Here is a 20211-nt window from a genome sequence, read left to right on the forward strand (position 1 = left end):
GAACTTTTGACTACATCTTTTGTTATTGAAAATTAAAGGTTTAACACAATAGACTGTACATGCTCATTCAGCCTTTATCCTGGTGCAAAGAAAATGTCCTAAGGTGCTAGAACTTCCCCTAATTCCCCAGTGATACCCTCCAATGTGCCTTTGTGTGTGTGGTTTTTAAAAAAAAAATATTTATTTTTCTTCCCTTAAGTGATTTGGGTTATGTCTGCACTGTGCAGTTAGCTTTATGAAGCTCAAAAGATGAGAAGAAAATATATTTCAGTTCCAATATTTAATGTGAACAAATGGCTCTTTTTGGGAGCTATGTATTTCATTACTGTGATAGATTAAGCATTTTATGGTATGTACAGTGGTCTGTAAGTTATTGGGTGGGTAATACCACATTTAGTTTTGTTTCATGTAATGCTGTTGGCAGTCAAAAGACGTAAGAGCCAGTTGTATTGGCAGCCATAAATGTTTGCCACCATGGGTTCAATCAGACTTAAGTGGCACAAATTAAATTAAATGTTTTTTTACCTGTGAGAATTATTTTTTTTTTATCTAAGTGTTTAAAAAAAAAAAAAATTATTGCAAGGGGATGGGTACCCTGTGACAGCCTGTGAAGGCAACACACAGCTTTTAATTACATATGCACATTTTATTTTTTCAACATTGCATGTCATGGTCATTAGTAACACTGCTGGCTCCTCTCAAAGCACCTGCACATCATCATGTAAAAAGTAACAGCATAAAACTCATGTGAGTGAGAAGAGCTAATTCTGATCCCCTCAGGGCAGAGTTCTGTCCTGATGGATCCATTACAATTATCTGAACCACCAAGTCAGAATAATTGTATCTGAGCAAAAAATTGCAATTCAACAGTGTGAAATGTAACCCGTTTTACAGGTGAGGAGGTTGTTGTTGTTTTTTTTTTTTTTCCTCCAAAACTTTACTGCTAGGTGATCATTTTCTTGTCTATTCATCTGTTCTGCTGTTTTTCCCTTATGATTGAAAATATACTTTTGTCATTAATTACTCTGATCTGATGTGTCAGATTATTTGCTGTTGTCAGGTTCCAGTGTGTGTTTGCTTCATAACAATGCAGTTGATTTTTAATGTCAGGTTTGTTTCTGCTCAGTGCATGCTGATTCTTAAATGTTCATTCTCCTATAAAGGTGGTTCTGACTTTGGGATGGCTGCGATCTGCTGAGTGCTTTGTGTCTGGTCTCAACTCTTTTTGTTTTCCTGATAGATTGCACTGCACCTACTGATGCTCAAGAAGATGCAGTGAAACCTCGGAGGCCAGGTCTGACAAGAGGACTGTGGGGCCGTCGTCGAATCGATAAGGTATTTTGAGATGAAATTGCTCTTGAAGACTCACTTTATAATATACTAACACAATGTTTTGATCTTTATATAACTTTGCTCTTCACATTTTGCTGTTGGACTGTCCAAGCCTGAATGGCCCTTAGAGTACAGTGTGCTTTTAATAGCGCTGCATGTTTAGATTCTGATTGTTAAAATCTTTAGTTCAGCCTCTTATTAAAATTATATTGAACTGTTTAGTATGGAATTATTTTCCTGTAATAGTGCATAAATGTAGTGAGGTCTTAATTTTCTGAATTTCTTAGCATAATAAGCTTCAGAAACCTGGATCTATGTAACCATAGTTATGTGAATGCAATTCTCATGTTGCAATTACAAAATCTGATTTACATCAGATATACATCTGATCTGAATGTGTTGCACTTCTGAATATTTTTATGAATTAAATTTTTTTTCTTCCGACATTCAGGTGCCATTGGTTTTTACAGAAAACTAACTCTATACCTTAGGCTATGGCCTTCAATTTGCAGATTGTACATTTGAAGGGAATGTTTAGTCATTTGATACTGTCAGATTGTATACATTAATGGAACAGTGTTGGACAGTCCGACCTTAACCTCCCTCCCACCTTAATCTCTCCTCTACTACCAGAGCAATAATGTGCTGACAGTGAAGAAGTGATTCTTGGGAATCCCAGACATTGCAAACATAAATTAATTTGAAGCCAGTTTTGTTTGAGCATTTATTTTGCATGTTTATGGTCACATTCCTGATATTCATATATTTAGAGTGATGTGAAATTTTGTTCTGTGTCTCTGGTTACATGGGAGCAGATTTGGGCTTTCTTCATTAATGCATGCACCACCTTTTCCACTTTTAAACTGTGCACATTACTTTTCAAAGCTGTAGTTTTTATTTCAAAAATAGTTGCTGTGATTTACCACAGTACCTAGAAGGTTCAAATTCTTACCCATGAAGTAGCCAAAGCAAGCGAATTAGGAATATAATGAACATTGTGTAATTGAACATGCATATATTTGTCATAAGGCATCAAGCTAGTAAATTATCCAGCTACCTTGCTTGTATTGGAAGTTGAATTAAATGCGTTTTGTATTTTCAAAATGTCATTGAAATGGACATTCTTATTGTGAATTTAAGTAATTATTTGCCTTTTGTACAAATCCCAATAACTAGTAACTGTAAAGTCATGTTTTTAGGTCATTTGCATTTAAAAATATTTTGTATTATTTTAAAATTGGATAGTACATTTGTCACCAGCATGAATTTTAAACATTTTTCTGAATTTGAATAAGCCAATTTGCTTTTTTGGCATAAGTTGTCTGTTGAAAGCCATAATATTTTTTCCACAGCTGCACTCTAACCCTCTTTGTAATATTAGCTTGGCATCTTTAACTGTTTGTCTTAAATTCTGGAATATTTGGACTCTTTCCTCTTTTCCATCTGCTCACCTGTCCTGTTCCCTCGTCTTTCAGAGACAATGCTGCCTCCCTCTGCACCTCCTCCTCCTGCTCCTCTTCCTCCTCGCCTGCTCTACGTATCCTGTGGTCATTTTGCGGTCCTCCTGTAATGCTCCTTCCCCTTTCCCCCCTGTTCTCCTCCTCTCCCAGCTTCAGCGTTGCCCTCCCCCACAGGCCCTGGAGCCCGGTGACGCCCCCATGCCCGGTGACCCCCCCGGCCCGGCAGGAAGTCCGTCTCTAAAGCTCCGGCTCAAGCTCCAGCTGCGTTTACAGAGGCTGCCACTTAGCGTGGTGCGAGCGGCCGAGGCATCCATGGCGCGCCCGCTCGACGCTGAGAAAAAGCACCAGGAGGAGGAGGAGGACCTAGGGGAGCAGGCAGAGAAGGGGGGAGCACGGAGACAAACCCATACTGACCTCCCCTGTCTTCCTCATTCTCAGAGCTCAGTGGAGCACACACCGCCTAGTGTCCTGGCCGCCCTGGCCAACGGCTTTGCACAACGGGAGCCACAGGCACGAGAGGCGGCACACAAAATCCGTGTGGACTTTAAGGTTAGCAAGAGGCATGCAGCATAATAAAGCCTGTTCAACCTTAAAATTAAACAAATCTGATGAATGCTTTCTGTCACTTTTTTGCTTTCAGGAGGACTGTAACATTCAGAATGTTTGGGCGATGGGTGGGCTGAGTATTCTCACATCGGTTCCAATGACAGCCGAGTATGTGTGTCTGCTCTGCGCTAGTAAAGGCCACCATGATGTAAGAGCAGATATTAATGAAAAATTTGGGGTTATTAATCAAATGCATATAATTGATTAGAAATTGTGCATACAACTTTATTGTTCGGTAAATGAAGCGCTCACCTTTTAGCTTGCGTGTTTTTTTACTTGGAGTAACAAACAACCTATCCTTCATTTCATTCAGTACTTTTGTTGTTTCTATTGGATCGCTTTTTCTTGAAGTTTGTAGTAGAATACATCACTACATTTGTACACAGTGCATTGTTAGTTTGGTGGTTCTATTTATTTGGATGCAGTCTGACTCAGGCTGGGGGGTGTATAACTGATGTGTGAAAGCTTTAAGGAATATCTGTGGTAACATAAAATCCACATTAACCTGAGCATATGAGGGGAAACTAAAGCGAAACTATCCTACCTCCTGATTTTCAGATGATCTTCTGTAAAATGTGCTGTGAGCCCTTCCACCGCTTCTGTCTTCCATTGGACGACCGTCCGCAGACCAACAAGGAGAACTGGTGCTGCAGGCGCTGCAAATTCTGCCACGTCTGTGGCCGCAAGAGCAAACAGGGAAAGGTACTCACACAACCCTGCCTATCTGCTCCATTTCCCCGCACCCTGTTTCATCTTCCATATGACCAGGATTAAAATACTATAGTACATAAGGAATGCCTAACTGCAGTTTACACTAACAATATTGTATTAAATAGTGAATCCAGATTTATATCGATTCCCTTTTTATAGATTTCTTAAATGTTGTAATTTTAGAAAACCCAGACCCATCATGTCCTTTTCTGTTTTTCATAGCCGGTTTTGCAGTGTAGAAGGTGCTTGTACTGCTACCACCCCTCCTGTCTAGGACCCTCATATCCTAAACCAATAAAGTGCAGTACACCATGGGTAAGGTTCTAGCAATCTGTTATGCATCCACACATGCATTTGCATATGTCCATTAGAATTCAGACTAATTCTGCTCTTATTTACAGAAAGAAAGTATCATTAGCAACATTTGACACCTGTCGTGTAGACGAGCTCCAAAGATTTGTATCCTAGAATGTTTCATAATTAATCTTGCACATTGCTTCTTTGTAGGTCTGCATGTTGTGTATTCGGTGCAAGAGCTGCGGCGTGACACCGGGGAAATCGTGGGACTTGGCCTGGAACTATGAGCTGGATCTCTGCCCTGACTGCAGCAGCCTCCACAGCCAGGGTTAGTTCTGCCTCAGGCTGCAGTAATAAACAAGAGCCTTGCTGCTTGACACATTTATGTCCAAGTTAGGAATCCTCCTCCTCTTTTTTTTTTTTTTTGCTTGAGCTGTTACCTTGCAGTCATGTTCATTTGAGTAGAGCAGAAAAGCTTGTGAAACTTTCCATTTAGATGGAGAGCGTGATATTGGCAGGTAGGTTACAGCCGGCTGTGTGGGTCATACTTTTAATCCAGATATTGAAAGGTTTTTGGGGATATACTGAAGAGCTTTGCTTTGTCAGCATATCCTGACTCTTCTCTGTATGTGTGTGTGTGTGTTGTCATTGTTTGTTTCCCCTTGTTCTGCAGGTAACTTCTGCATCGTGTGTCTTAAGTGCTATGAAGAGCATGAATTTGACAGCAAGATGATGCAATGTGCTCGCTGTGCTCACTGGGTACATCCCAAGTGTGAGGGGCTCACAGGTTAGGGTGTCTCACCAGTTTTCGTTTGTTTTTATTTGCACTTTTTTGCACCAGATTGATATCACCTGTAGAATTACTGCAGTAACCAACTCTTTGCAAATTTTCTCTCTCTCTCCCACCCTCCCTCTCTTTTTCCTCCCCCAAGATGACTTGTATGAGATCCTGAGCAGGCTGCGGGGGAAGAGTCTGGTGTTCTCCTGTGCAGCCTGCAGTAAGAGTTTCCCCAGCGGCTGGCAGGATGTGGTGCAGGACGTGCTACGCTCCGGACTGGAGAAAGTCATGAATGGCTTGCGGACCTCCCCAGCTACCTGCCACCTGCAAACCTGCTCACAGGTAAAGTTCTTCACCAGCTTATAGACCTTAAGACAAGGTTTGCTTTGGAGGTCTCAGCTCTTCTTATGTTGCTTTAGCCACAGCTCAGTGTAACAGGCTTCTGTCATTGATTACAATTCACTTTGTATGTTTTCAAACACGGCAAGGCATGTCCTGATGCTGAGAGTATAAAGGCCAGGAAGGCAGTGTGTGATCTTCATGCTGTGGGAAGAAAGCTTGAGGAAGGCCAGTACATGTCACTGGTGAGTGAGCTCAGCTATGCTCATGCAGCCTAGGAAACCTAACATAGGTGTACACACTAACCACTCTACAGAATACAGTAAAATTTTCTAAAGTTTCCTGTTACTTGGAACTACAGATGTATCACTACGGTGATCTTATTTAATGTGTCTAGAACTTTCATTTTGTCTTACATCCTGGCTTAATTTTCTGTGATGCTGTTTTTTTGCTGTCTCTTCTACCAACCACATCCTGTGTCATAAGACTAATTGTTTTGAATCTTAAGAATTTTCTGCAGTTGTTAATTTGCAACTAATTTATCAGAAGTAGCAATAATTCTGATTTTGTTATACAGAAAGTATTTCACGAAGATGTGGTGATGGTGCTCATGAAGAGGCTTCAAGATGAAGCATCTCTTCCAGAGGGTCAGAGGCCCACAGCCCAAGCCAAGGCCTTATATGTAAAGGTAAGCCAAAGTTCCGAACTATATAATCGAGGGTAGATAAAGGCTCTGTATAGCATTGTCAGAGCTCCACACTGCTGTTGACCTGCACAGTTAGTTGTGCATGTTAGATGTGATTTGGGATTTTCTGTTTTGAACAAAATGTTTGTGGGGTTTTTTTTTTCTGAATGAATGTGTGTGTGTGTGTGTGTGTGTGTATATTTTCTTTGCAGTTACTGGAGCAAGCTTTCAGTTGGTTTGACAGTCAGGACCCTAAAATGTGGAAACCCATTATGAAGGAATTCCCAAGGTATTTACTTTTAATGTGTCAAAACAACCTGCAACAATTTGTCTAATGCTAGAATTGGTGGTGTTGTCAGTCCCAAATCGAATGGGCCCTTCCTTTTAGGCATGACCTGAAAACATTGGACCCATCAATCTCAGGATTGTTGCATAATCTCAGAATTATGTAATATAGCCAGAAAATATCTTGGATTTACCACTTTTCTTACTTTGGATGTCGAGCACTACACTAGACACAGCATCTAACTTCCATCGTTATGACATGTAGCCAGTTGTACTGTGATCAAATGTATAAAGCTGAAAATAGATTTAGTTGTTCCCAGGGTATTTTAATGTAGCTAATAGGATACTGGAAAATAAAATGCTTATATAATTTAACACTGTTTTGTATTTTGCATCTGTTATCTGGCTGCTTACTAGTGTGTGCTTTTTCTGTGCCAATCCATAATTACTTAACACATGCATAACTGCTGAGAGAGCTTATTCTATCCCTGCTCTAATAATGTGCTCTCTTGCTCTACAGTGGTATGCTTGCTGAGGCGATAATTCCACCCTCTGATGAGCACACTTATGCACAGTGGTTGGAGCGGCAGGACCGCAGTGTTACCAGGGCAAGAGAGACCCAAGAAAACTATTTAAAAGCACTAGGTAAAAATGCCCAGATATCGACTCTTAAGTCATTGTCAAGTCCTGCTATAGACAGACAGAGATTAACAATTTAGCTTTTATTTTAATGGCTCTGTTTTTGTCCCAATGAACTGTAGATCCTCAGACTATGACTCTGCCCAGTGTAGATGAAAGACAGTGCTCTCTCTGCCAACAGCAGGGTGATGCCAAACCCAGTGTAAGTCTGTCATCCATGCAGGCTCTCTACAAGACTGTTGATCTTTCTTTAGTGTTGTACCTTCTGCATTCAGCTGTCTTATCACTCTTTTTGTTGTATTCACAGGAGGCAGGCAGGCTGTTGTACTTGGGACAGAATGAGTGGGCTCATGTGAACTGCTGCATTTGGTCAGCAGAGGTGCAGGAGATTAAAGGAGCCTTGTTGCATGTACACAGTGCTGTAGCCAGGGGGCGATTCATGGTGAATACTATTTTGATTCATGGAAAAGTAATTATTTAAGAGGTGTGTTTGGGCAAACCAGTGGTTGGTGAAGGCTAGGCTGCAAATGCTTACACAGCTTTCCAACGCAGCTGTAGTGCGTTTCTCCGAGAGAGCCACAACCAGTGGGTCAAGGAAAATGAGTTTGCCAAGAATATTTTAAGGTTACATCTGGGAGAGTACTCAGTGCATTCTCTGCAAGCATTAAGCATCTCAAAGGTTACAGTCAAAACACCTAGTCCTTTGCTAACATTGTTATACATGATTAATTGGTTAGTAGGTGAGTACAGCAACTGGATTCTGATGTTCTCTCAATTCTCCTGGTTACACCATCCATTGATTAATTAGATATAATTTTAATTCAGATATCATTTTATATGCGAAGACTTCCTTTCTGTAATGATGGGCTAGCTTCCTTCTTTTACATTGAACAATACTTTCTTGTACTTCTAATTTAGCTGTGTCCAGATTTTCTCCTTCGCGGCTCATGGATAGCCTTGTCTATAGCAGCTGTGTATCCATAAACTACTGGCTCTTCTGTCTTACTGTACTGTAGTATACAGTTCTGCTCAACACATTTTACATTTGCTTTTAATAAAGCAATATGGGACTTCAATAAGCAGAACACTACACTAACTTCTCCAAAGTAGCACTTAGTGTTTTGTTAAAAACTTTTGTCTCTCCCCCTCTCGCTCACACAGGGCACAATGTAAAACTCCAGTCTTAAACATTATTTTTTTAGGACATTAAATATATCAAAAGTTCAAAATCAGTACGTAAGTAAATGGATGCATATGAGTTCATTTCCTCTATACAGCCTCAAAGCAGTGCATGCTCTTGCCTCAGACTAACTTCTACCCTCTTTTCTTCACAGCGATGTGAGCGGTGTGGTCACACAGGAGCAACAGTGGGCTGTTGTCTCTCTTCATGTCAGAGTAACTACCACTTTATGTGTGCTCGCGCCAGCCACTGTGTCTTTCAGTGTGATAAAAAGGTCTACTGTTACAAACACCGGGACCTCATCAACAACAAGGTTCATTTGAAATGCGATTTATGTTCCTCATATCTAACTTGGCCATTGTCAAATGAGCTCTGAGAATTTCATGCTTTTTCCTCATTCGTAGACGACGAATGGCTTCGAGGTTTTGAGACGGGTTTACGTAGACTTTGAGGGTATTAACCTTCGCAGAAAGTTTCTAACTGGCTTGGAACCAGAGTGCATCAACATGATGATTGGTACGTAAACCAGTGTGTAGTGATGCAAATAATGCGCACTTAATAATGTGCATCTTTTTAACCACTTTTTTCCCCTCTAGCTTTTCGATTTATTAAGCACAACCTTGAGTACGCCAGACTATATTTAGAGTAAAGCACTGAAGACTTCATTGACATACTGAAGAACACATACTACACATGCATACTTAATTGGCAGTAGGTAGTGGTTTTCATATTTTACTGTGCCCATTTGCAGCTGTGACAACCATCTCATCCGTATGTTTCTTCAATGCAGGCTCTCTACAGATTCACAAATTAGGTGTGCTGACAGAGTTCTCTGCAAATTCAGGGAAATTGTATCCTGTGGGTTACCAGTAAGTAAAATTAAACATAAAAAATTTGGAAGTTTTGACTGAGTTGGCTTATTGGAGGGGGATGGTATTTCCATTCCATTTTAAATCCTAAATTATTTTGCAAATGAAGTATTCATCTATAGTTGAGAAATCCAGTCTAAAGTCTCTCCCAATCATTTTCGATGTTTAGAGGATTTGTTTATGCATAGCTGCAACATCATCTTATGTAATAAGTTCTGTAGTGTATGTAATAAATCTGAGCCAAAGATGGCTCATCTTTTTGGTCTTTTTTTTCAAGATGCACTCGATGGTACTGGAGCACAATTGACCCAAGAAAACGATGCCGGTACACTTGTAAAGTGACTGACGTGCGACCATCATCACCAAGGGGTGCTCAGAATTCAGCTCAAAACCAGGAGGAGAACTGCACCATTGCACACAGCCCAAAACCACACGAAGGTTAGTTTTGCTGTTTTACTGTTTAACTGTAAATACTGCTATAAATTTTTGATGTGTTTCTTTTCAGTTGCACTATCAGACACTTCTAAGTGGATTAAACTGTCCTGTTTTGGTTTATGCAGTTGGTTGTAGTAGATGTTCTTAAATCTAAGAGAATTTGTACTTATTTCCTGATGTCATTTGCAGATGTTTTGGCAACTTTGCTTATTGGAATGAATTAAATTATATTGCAGTAATCATTCAGTCAAAAGAATGGGCAACAGTTTTAAGCCAATAAAGCAGGATCTTTGCACAAAGACTGCACAAATATTTTGAGGGTAGATGAGTAGACCTGGGGACAGCTAAGATGACTCTTCCCTTTTAAATTTGAATGTGACTAAGGTTATTTGTCTTAGATGTGGACATTGCTAAGACTGGTCCTGCCACTGAGCTGTGCCAGGGTACCCTGTCTCCTAACATTACATTGGACACAGGAGCAGGATGTAAAACTCCAGGCCACACACACAACAGGAGACCCGCTGGTGGAACTTTCCGACCGCTGCCCTCTCCAGGTACATTTTCTTCTAAAAACACGTGAATATCTGTATATATCACAGAGCTTGATACCAGCTTTCCCCCTCCACAGGCACTGCAGCTTCTACTTCTCATCACATCCTGACCATTTGTGACCTTGATGAGACGCGCCGTTCAAGGAGACTTTCCCTTCGAAGCCGAAATGGTTCTCCTCCCCATACCTCTCCTTCGGGCCCAATGAATCTGCGATCAGGAGGAACCCTTCATCCTAGATCACTTCCATTTAGTTCCCCTGTTTCTCCACTTGGTGCTTCTGAGAACCCCATGAGCTCCACATCACCTAGACGCAGGGGGCGCCCTCCTTCCTCCCCCTCTGGTGCTACCTCAGCGTATTCCCCTCGGCAAGGAGCCACTGGAGATCCCCCCCCAAGCATTTTCCTCTCCCAATGCCACTCCCCAAGGATTCAGCAACATTTCAAAGTTACACCACATGAAACTGCAGAGGTACCTCAAGATTTCTGTGCCTCGTTAGAGCCAGAGGATGCTGCAGGAATACCAGAAGAGGGTGTGTCCATGATTACAGTCATTGCTGATCACGACCCAGCACCACCTTCCTCGGATCAAGAGTTGCTCTCCACACACTTTGATGCAGATGCTGATGTGGAAGTAGGCTCCATGCTGAATGCAAAGCTGGAATTTGATGAAGTTCTGCTGAATGAGGACATCCCTTTGCACAGTGGTCCACATGGCAGTGGAGCAGTAACACGGGATCTTGAAGTCGCATATGGAGCACAATCTGGAGAGAACAGCCTGCTAGGTGAAAGACAAGATCCAGGTGCAGATAGCACTAGATACAACTCTAGTGTAAAAGACAGTCCTGGCTTTGCAGCTCCTGAAGACAGTCCTGGCTTTGCAGCTCCTGAAGGGCAGATTGAGTTAGACTCAGCTGATGAGGACTCTGGGCATTACATTAACTTCTCTCGCACAGTACTGGTTTGTGAGTCTGCCAGGGACTCTCCACAGACAAGTTTAACTGTCCTTCCTACCTCACAGTCCATTTCTCAGTTGGATGGAGCAGACAATGATTCAGAAAGTGATGCAGACGAAGCCAGTGGAGGTGATACTCAGGAACTAGTCAGTAGTTATAATAGACAATATACTGAGCCATTGAAAGGCATCACCCCTTGCATGGAAAATAACTATGGAAGCAAGCTAGTTTGCACTAGCACAGCAGAGTCTGTGGTAGAATTAACAAACGATGTTAGTGAGCCAGACATTTTGGAAACAGATTTGGTAGAACAAAGTTGTGAAATACAGGAATTTCAGGTGTCAAAACCTTTACCAGAGAATGAGGAGATGCTTGTTGACTCTGTTACTGAAGTATTCTCTTCACAAGAAGATATGTCTATGGAGGATTTAATGGTGCAAGAATCGCAGCTGGAACCTGTAGTAGAAATTCAAGATTCAATGTCCTCTTCCCATGCCTTTGACCCAAGCAGTGACCTTATTACTAGACATGAGGACATTTTGATGGACCATCAACCAATAGAGGGTTTAAATGAGGTGTTATTAGATCCTGCCAGTGGTAATTTTGTCTCTGCTCAAGATGGCAGCATAATGTATGCATGTGATTCCTTGTCACTGGATTTGTTACACCAGGATGTAAAAGTGCCAAAACAGATCAAGTTGCTAGAGCCTACAGTAAAAGAGACATCAGCTCTTCCTTTTAACAGTGTTGGAAAAGTGCAAATAATTGCTTCAGGTCTACCCCCACAAAGGAGTTTTATTATCCCACAGCCTACAGCACAGCACAGGGTAGTCAGAATGACTTTACCTGCTGGTACATCATTTCCTTTATCTGTGCCTGTGAGCATGGCTTCTACTTCATTGGCATCCTCAGTTTTTGCACAAAATACCCCTGCTGTCAGTTCTTCGGTTGTAATTAATGGTCTGGATACTGTTCCCAAGGATACCACAAGGAGCAGAACTGTTGCCATTCGCATTGCTCCTGCCAGAAAACCAAGTGTGGCTGACACAGCCTCCACCCCACAAGTTTTGCTTGTTAACCGTTCTGGTCAGATTTTAATAAAAGACCCACAGACCAATACTTACCAGATGCCTACTGCCAATTCACCATCCTACACCCAAATTAGCCAGATTGCTCAGATCATTCACAGTCGTAACCTTGGATCACGATCTATCCCAAGGGTTATTGTAGCACCTGTGCCACAGGCAAGCCTCAGCCAAGGTCCAACCACACATGTAGTATCATATACTAATGGACCTGCACCTTCAAGTAAAATTTTAATCAGGAGGCTACCTCAGAAACCTTCAGAAGCAAGAATGAACAGTGGCAATGTGGCTGTGAGAAGAACCAGTGGTGTAAGAGTCAAGAATGTTTCTGTGCTAGACTCCTCAATATCAGAAAGGAGCCAAAGAGATGAGGCACAGTCTATAATTGAGAGAGCCATGGCAAGTCACCGGGAAATGGCAATCCCTGGTGTTCTGAGCCAATGCCAATACCAGGTTCACCCATACCTCAATAAGATCCACTCTCCTGAATTGGTTGAACAGTCTCTGAGATTGCATCACCAGAATCAACCTGACATTCTGTCCCATTCAAGGTCTCAGGTCAGGGTCAAAAGAGTGTCCTCAGTGTCAGATCGAACTGGTGTAAAAAAATCCAGGACGGACTTCACAGAGCAGACAGTTCAGGATGAGCTCAACAGGTTAGTTGGGCTATGGGTATGAACTGAATTGGCATTAAACAGATGTATGTGGAACCTATCCAAACCATGAACTGTCATCATTTCTTTTAACTGTAGAGCCAATAAAGTCCGCATTAAGGCCCCAACTGTTAAGGAGGTGCTAGACTATGACCAACATGAAGTTGAAAATGTGGAAGAACCAAAGATTGATGAACCCAAAGAATATGAGAGCAAAAGGTTAGCCACTCAAACACTCACATCTACAAACACTGCATTAATGTACACAGAACCCATCATTGTTTTGTTTTATAGAATTGGTGCAAAGGAATGTGAACCTGATGAACCCCAGGGAAGAGAAAAGTGTGGTCAGGGCAAAACCCATGTATGGGTCAGCTCCAGAAACAGTGACCTCTCTGACTGGGGGCCCTGTGCAGGTATCATATGTTTATAACATGTGCATATGTATTGTAATCTACTTTCAGTATTTCTATTTGGCTCTGAGCAGTTTTGCAAGTACATTTGCAAGTACAAAACTTGGAATTGATTCCAGACTAATTTTATCCTCTGTGATCACAGTGGCTTACAAGCAGTGTTCTTTTACTGCAAAGGAGATATCAAATATTCATCTTTTTTCTCAGGTTGGAGCTCAGATGAGGACTCTCCATCACCCTTTAAACAAGAGCAGGATGGGTGTTCCACATACGACCAGCCCCATCTGCTCTTCAAAATTACTAGCGATGATGGCTTCAGTGTGGAGGCAGACAGCATAGAGGGTCAGTATCTTCTTGCGTCAGCACATTTTAGAGTGAACCATGATCAAATGATATGTAAATATCTGTGTTCCTCTTCTTGTCATTGTCTCCTTCCTTAGTGGCATGGAAGGCGGTGGTGGATGGTGTCCAAGAGGCACGGGCAGGCTGTCAGCTTGAGCACTTGCCTTTGGGAGGAATGAGTGGAGCCAGGGTGCTGGGTGTTGTTCATGATGCTGTACTGTTCCTGCTGGAACAACTGCAGGGTGCTGCCCAGTGCCAGAAGCACCAGTTCCGTTTCCATCAACATGAAAAACCTGAGCAAGAGCTGCCAGTAAACCCTAGCGGCTGTGCTCGCGCCGAAGTCTATTCACGGTATGAGCACATAGTTGGAATGTTTTTAATAGATAAATTGCTGATTAATTTAAGATCGTAAGCATGGTTAGTAAAGCATCTAGGGCAGAATTAACTTGGGCCAGCTTGGGTGTTTGTTGTTCTTTACAATAATTGCCAGAGCTATTGTTCTGTTTGTATGGGCAGATGTTTCATGTGCAGAAAGTTCAAGGCTTATGACAAGGGATACTGGTCTCATGTCCTGCAGGAAATCCACATTTGATATGTTCAACTTCCTGGCCTCTCAACACCGCCAGCTCCCAGAGAGCAGGCCATGTGATGAAGATGAGGACGAAGTCAAGCTCAAATCTAGCAGGTCAGTATGTTGTTGAAGCCTAATCGTCTGTGGTCAGTGCAATGCCAAATAGATTTTTGTTTACCTGAACTTAATGTAATGTCAAGAAAAATATTTTCTCAATTACAAAACCTCTTTAGACGTGCCACCAGCATGGAGTTACCAATGGCAATGAGGTTCCGACACCTTGAGAAAACATCTAAAGAAGCTGTTGGGGTTTATAGGTAAGGCAGCCAAATTAGATGCAGGTTGCTCAACTCTGAAATAGACAATAGATTTGAAGTAAATATTTTAATTTTGTCATGCAATGAATTATGTAACATAAATTGAAATGGCATCCCTGCTAAGTTTCCTGACCAAGTATTGTCCTCATATTTTTTTCATTTGTTCATAGATCTGCCATTCATGGACGTGGACTTTTCTGCAAGAGGAACATAGAAGCTGGAGAGATGGTGATTGAGTATGCTGGTAATGTCATTCGTTCAGTGCTTACTGACATGCGGGAGAAATATTACGACAGTAAGGTATGCTATATACGGTGGCTCGTCAGCAGTGTTTTCATCCTGCTAATCTTTTTAACTAACCCTTTGTTACTCATCAACCTTTGTCACTAACCCTTTTTGTTAATAATGTTAAATCATCCTAATAAATAATTAAACAAGGGTGATCCCCCGGTCTCTTTAAAAAATATTTAGTGCATGGTGTAATGTGTTCATTTAGCCAAAAGCACCATAATTATGTTGAAACTTGATTCTAAATGACAGTATGAAAAATGACCTGTTATGTTCTTCTGTCTTTATCTCTGTCATGTTGATGGATGCTTTTTGCCATCTCCTTTTTGAAAATTGTCCCTTAATGTGTCTGTATCTCTCTCTCTCTCTCTCTCTCTCTCTCTCTCTCTCTTTCCCCCCCCTTTATGAATAATAAGGGTATTGGCTGTTACATGTTCCGCATCGACGACTTTGATGTGGTGGATGCCACCGTGCATGGAAATGCAGCACGTTTTATTAACCACTCTTGTGAGCCCAACTGTTATTCACGAGTCATTAACGTGGAAGGCCGGAAGCACATTGTCATATTTGCCCTGAGGAAGATCTACCGTGGAGAGGAGCTCACTTACGATTACAAATTTCCCATTGAAGATGCCAGCAACAAGTTGCACTGTAACTGTGGAGCTAGACGTTGCAGGCGCTTCCTGAACTAGGAGTACTTACTTCTCTCACATGTACAACTTGAATGAGGGGATCCATATTATAGATATTGAAGGTACTCAGGGGTAATATAGGAAATAAGTAAATAAGGGAGGAATTTGTGCATTAAAGGAAACATTTTAGCTTAAATTAACACCCATTTATGACTTTGAAATTTGCCTAGTTTGTGAAACCCTTTTTTTTTTTTTTTTGGACCAAGCACCAGCACATCTGGCCGATCATTTAAAAAATGAAGACAGGTTTTTTTGTTTTTTTTGTTTTTTTTGTGTGGTGGTGGTTTTGTTTGTTTTTTAATTTAATAATCTTTTTACGTTTAGTTTCCCGTTCACACTTTGTCCTGCTTAATATTTTTCTTACAGAATATCAGTAACCTTTGAAAACACAGCCCTTTTATTTAGTTCTTGCTTAGCTATCTAGCCCCTTTTCAGCATAATTATTAAACATATTTTGCTCATACATTTCCTGAAGTTGACTTAATGACTGCTCCCAGCTGTAGTGCACTTCCTAAGTTCAATAGTACTCCTGAGTGTAAGTTCAATATTATGATTCAACAGCATTCTTGTATTTTTGCTACTGATTTGGAAGAGCTCATTGATTGAGAGTCCTCCATTAGCACCTTATCAGTGTTGCTCTGTATTTTATTGCAGAGCAGTAGATTATTATAACCTGTTACTGGAAGTTTTTCATTGAACATTTTTAATAAAGGTGCTAATGAAGGCACCAGAAATATTTTCACTGCGCTTTTTAAATTCTAAACAGCTTTGTTTCCCTTGTGATGACTGTGGTTTGTGAGCCAGTTTGTGACACCAGAATTTGGATGACTACATCTGGGTACTTGTACAGATTTTAATTTTTTTTAGCCCATTCAAAGGGTATCCATAATAGTGAGGAATTTAAGTTCTGTGTATTTAAATGGGAGGTGCTTGACGTTCTGCTGTGGGCAAATTATTTTTAAATGTCCCGTCCCATCCCCACTTAAACGTTAGTTTTTATATGTTCTTTACAGTGCTTTGGGAATTACTCAGTTACATTTGTCATAAGGTATGAAACCTATCAGCTGTACCCAATTTCCGTAATTGCAATGTCAAAGTATAAAACAGGAATGTACAGCTGCTTTTTATAGCCATGTGTTTTTCTTTTAAAAATATCTTTACATCTGACCATACCCTCCGCAGGTCTACTACCTCAGTGGCTTATGACCAGTGATAGCTAGTATAATAAAATTAACTGTAGCACAAATTTACAAAGTTTGCTTTGGTTCTACACTAGCATTTATTTTATGCAACATGACTGCAGATTATAATTGTTTTCTGCTTTCAATAGGCTTTAGGTCCTCCCTCCTTGTGCTTTTGTACAGAATGTTTTGTTTACTTGACATGAAGAGTAAGGATTGAGTCCCTAAATTTAGCATGATGAACTCTTGTTATTTAGCACATATGTATATAATTGTACAAAGATTTTGAACCCTGTAAAATTTTTCTATGCACTTTTTATTTATGATGAACCAAACATAATAAAGATCCTAAAATGTTTGAACAAAATATATTTAACTTGCATTCTGAATGGCACTAATACTTTGCCTTTGTTTTTTATAATTGTTTTTGTCTTGCCAATTTAGTCTTTTCAGTTAACCACAATCTCGAAGAACGTGCTCTTGGTTCCTTTGGTGTGAAACATTCTGCAACCTCTTCTTGCCTGTGGAGTACCTCTTGGAGGTTGCTGGAGAAGAATGTTAATATGAACAGTAACAAGCATGTAAATGTACAAATTGCAATTTGAATCCGCTTTTCATATTGATATAGGTATGAAAACCAGAATTGTAGTGGGACAGCCTTCCACAAGCCACAATCGATACACTGTTCAAAGGCCATGCCTCACACTACATGAAGCAATTATTCAATATTTGCTGATTTCCAAAAATATATTCTCCTTCGCTGGCTTTTTCGTAATTTTTTTTTATTTAAAGCAGAGCTTTTTCCACGTTTGCCACCCTTTTTTCCCCCTCCATGTTTAATTTGGTGAAATAGATTTTTTCAGTATCAAATGCAAACTGATTTTCACTGATGCCAGTTGACCCTTCATGCTAGTTAAAAGAACCACACTTCCAGGTCTGACTCACAACCACATGCCCAGCAAAGCAGCTTTAAGTCTGGGCAAAATTCAGACTTTTTAACCCTTTAAATAATAAAAGCACCAGACTATCAGGCCCTCCAGGTCACACAAGCATGCCCAACAAAGAAGGTCTGGGCCTGGGCACACTTCAGACCGTTTGAGTCTTTAGATAATAAAAATATTCCAATGATTCTGAGACATTTTTCCTTGTTGAATGTGCATATGAAATCCTCCAGGCATAATTCTCTTTTTTTCTAAGTGCAACATTCAACAACATGTAGGAATAGCAGTATTTCATGTCTCCAAAAACATGAGCAATGCAAGGGATTAAAGTTCATATTTCCTGCATAAGTGCAGGTTAGTTGTAACATGCCAACTTGCTATGTAACAGGTTTACTGGACATAAACCTGAGTTGTCAGTACCTGATCTGTGTCACCTGCCTGATTTGTACCAGGCATGTGAACATTTTCCTGAAACTCTAATTTGTTCTCTTATCCTGTACATTTTTACCATTAAAACATTAAATGTGCACTGAGAAAATATGTAAATGAAAACCATAGTGATTAATGTTTGCATCTACCTGCGGTGGTGTGTGCCATCAACACTACTAAGCAGATGGGTATTTTGGTATAATCTTTAATCTTATTACTGTTTTATCTCATTGATTTGTCTGAATACTGAACATTCTTTTAATCAGTGTTTCACCACGCATACACCATATTCCTTATTCTTCCACTGACATCTTATTTGCCAGAGTTTATAAACACCTGTCCCATGGAACAAAGAAATACTTGAAAATAGAGATCCTGAAGATGACACCATATCAATGTTAACACCACAGTTAAATGAAGTGAAATATTTCAAATTAAAAGGTTAGGATGTTTCATATAGTCCCACAGAGTTGTATTTAATTGATAGTCTATGTAATGATTAAACTGATATTGAACACAAAGTCTCTGGGTTAAGTTAAAGGCACAGAAAATGCAACAAAAGCTGTATGATAACCATAAGAGAAAGCAAAAAAGACTACACAATCTGTGCTCGTGAAGTGTTATTTATTTCTTAAGACCACAATAAGAGATGGAGAAAATAACCTTGCTGAATTCCTTTTATTGTGGAGAGCATTTCTGCCAAGGGTGTAGCATTTGTTGTGAAAGATGTCGATGCCAAAGGGACGTCAATTATGAATTCTACCACGTTAACATATTGAAGAGTACTGTAGATTTGGAATTTTTTTCTTAATAATAGACATGTTTTTTTTTATTTTATTTTTTTTATCATATCAAGAAAAAACTCCAGACCTGTTTGGGACCATCAGTACTGGACACCTGACCAAGAAAGAAACTGTATCCTGATCAGGGATCCCATTTCATTTATCAATGAAAAATGTGAAATTTCTGTTTGTATTTCTTATTGTACTTTTCCTATAAGACTCATAAAATATTTTTTGCCTACACTTTGTAGTATTAGGCTGTGGAAGGAAAAAATCCTTTAGCCAGAAGTCATTAACATCTATTCACATTTACTATTGTTACTTATTGGGTATTTTTTATTGCAGTGATGTTGACTGCTCCTTTGTTGACTAACTGAAACTCTAGTACTTATTGTTTATTGCACTGATTGTTGTCTGAGGTAGAGCTTATGTATTATGCACTTTTAGGCATCAGCATTGAACCCTGTATTTCAACAGCATTCTAGTTCATTGGTATCTTGGACTCTAACCTACTGTACTGGCTAGGATGTATTCTATGAGTAAATGACAGCATTTTTGTAGGTCACTCTGGATAAGAGCGTCTGCCAAATGCTGTAAATATAAATGTTACTTGGCTAAACGTATCTTGCCTTGTTGAGAGGGCAACATAATTGTCATGGAAATAGATGGTCTGATAAAATGAAAATCTGCCAGTGAAAGCTGCTGGGCCGTGTTGGCAAGTTTAGTCATGTCATTTCTTTCCCACAAGCTTTGGAAATGCAGTAGGTAGGAATTTCAAATATAATGTTTCTATTGTTTTTTCATATTATCCATTATTCATTATTAAATTTTAATGGTACTTTTGTGGTTTAATCATTAGAAAATGTAAATAGATTGGTTGTCTACTGCGGTTCTATTCCAGAGCAGTTGCCAAGGCAGAGTCAACAAATAACTGCATAAAACTGTTCATAATATTTAAGATTAAGATGGATTTTGGGAAACACTCACAAAACTAGCATTCTTAAAATTACCTCATAATTAAAATTGTACATAAACTCCTAACATTATTCACTACTGGGAAAGCCACCTGTGTGTGGTACTCCTGCGATATTACAATTTTTTTTGTAAGGGATCAGTTCAGCAAAGTCATAACAGACATGACATTTATAACAGCAGAACATATATCAACAAAAATGTCATTTGTTTAAAGTATGATGAGGATGACAACAGGGAGAATAGCTGTCATCAAAGTAAGAAATATTGCAACATGGTGTGGATGCTATTTTTGATATGTGAGCAGTTACATCCAGTTAGGAACTGTAAAGGAGGTGTGTTAGGAGGTGAAAAGAGCATGTCACATCCTTTACAGTGAATGGGCATTTATCATTTTATTATTATTTTATTTATCATTTTCTTAG

The 20211-nt window shown here is 40.0% G+C and overlaps 1 protein-coding gene across 1 annotated transcript in view; it reads left to right on the forward strand.

Moving 5' to 3' along the window:
* Positions 1–17023, forward strand: part of kmt2ba (lysine (K)-specific methyltransferase 2Ba) — a 33490-nt gene extending 16467 nt beyond the window's left edge. The window contains exons 10-37 of the mRNA XM_035529173.1: positions 1241–1335; positions 3231–3341; positions 3433–3546; positions 3957–4100; positions 4332–4424; positions 4617–4734; positions 5080–5193; positions 5339–5526; positions 5673–5768; positions 6101–6211; positions 6421–6497; positions 7014–7138; positions 7255–7334; positions 7440–7574; positions 8467–8625; positions 8717–8828; positions 9103–9181; positions 9459–9619; positions 10015–10170; positions 10245–12861; positions 12958–13077; positions 13153–13274; positions 13479–13613; positions 13712–13964; positions 14191–14298; positions 14418–14501; positions 14672–14801; positions 15206–17023. Of these exons, the coding sequence (XP_035385066.1) occupies positions 1241–1335; positions 3231–3341; positions 3433–3546; positions 3957–4100; positions 4332–4424; positions 4617–4734; positions 5080–5193; positions 5339–5526; positions 5673–5768; positions 6101–6211; positions 6421–6497; positions 7014–7138; positions 7255–7334; positions 7440–7574; positions 8467–8625; positions 8717–8828; positions 9103–9181; positions 9459–9619; positions 10015–10170; positions 10245–12861; positions 12958–13077; positions 13153–13274; positions 13479–13613; positions 13712–13964; positions 14191–14298; positions 14418–14501; positions 14672–14801; positions 15206–15481 (6113 nt within the window). The 3' untranslated portion in view covers positions 15482–17023. The remainder of the gene's footprint in view (positions 1–1240; positions 1336–3230; positions 3342–3432; positions 3547–3956; positions 4101–4331; positions 4425–4616; positions 4735–5079; positions 5194–5338; positions 5527–5672; positions 5769–6100; positions 6212–6420; positions 6498–7013; positions 7139–7254; positions 7335–7439; positions 7575–8466; positions 8626–8716; positions 8829–9102; positions 9182–9458; positions 9620–10014; positions 10171–10244; positions 12862–12957; positions 13078–13152; positions 13275–13478; positions 13614–13711; positions 13965–14190; positions 14299–14417; positions 14502–14671; positions 14802–15205) is intronic.
* Positions 17024–20211: the final 3188 nt, after the last annotated feature.

This window comes from Electrophorus electricus, chromosome 8 (assembly GCF_013358815.1).
Source record: "Electrophorus electricus isolate fEleEle1 chromosome 8, fEleEle1.pri, whole genome shotgun sequence".
In the NCBI taxonomy this organism is placed as follows: domain Eukaryota; kingdom Metazoa; phylum Chordata; class Actinopteri; order Gymnotiformes; family Gymnotidae; genus Electrophorus; species Electrophorus electricus.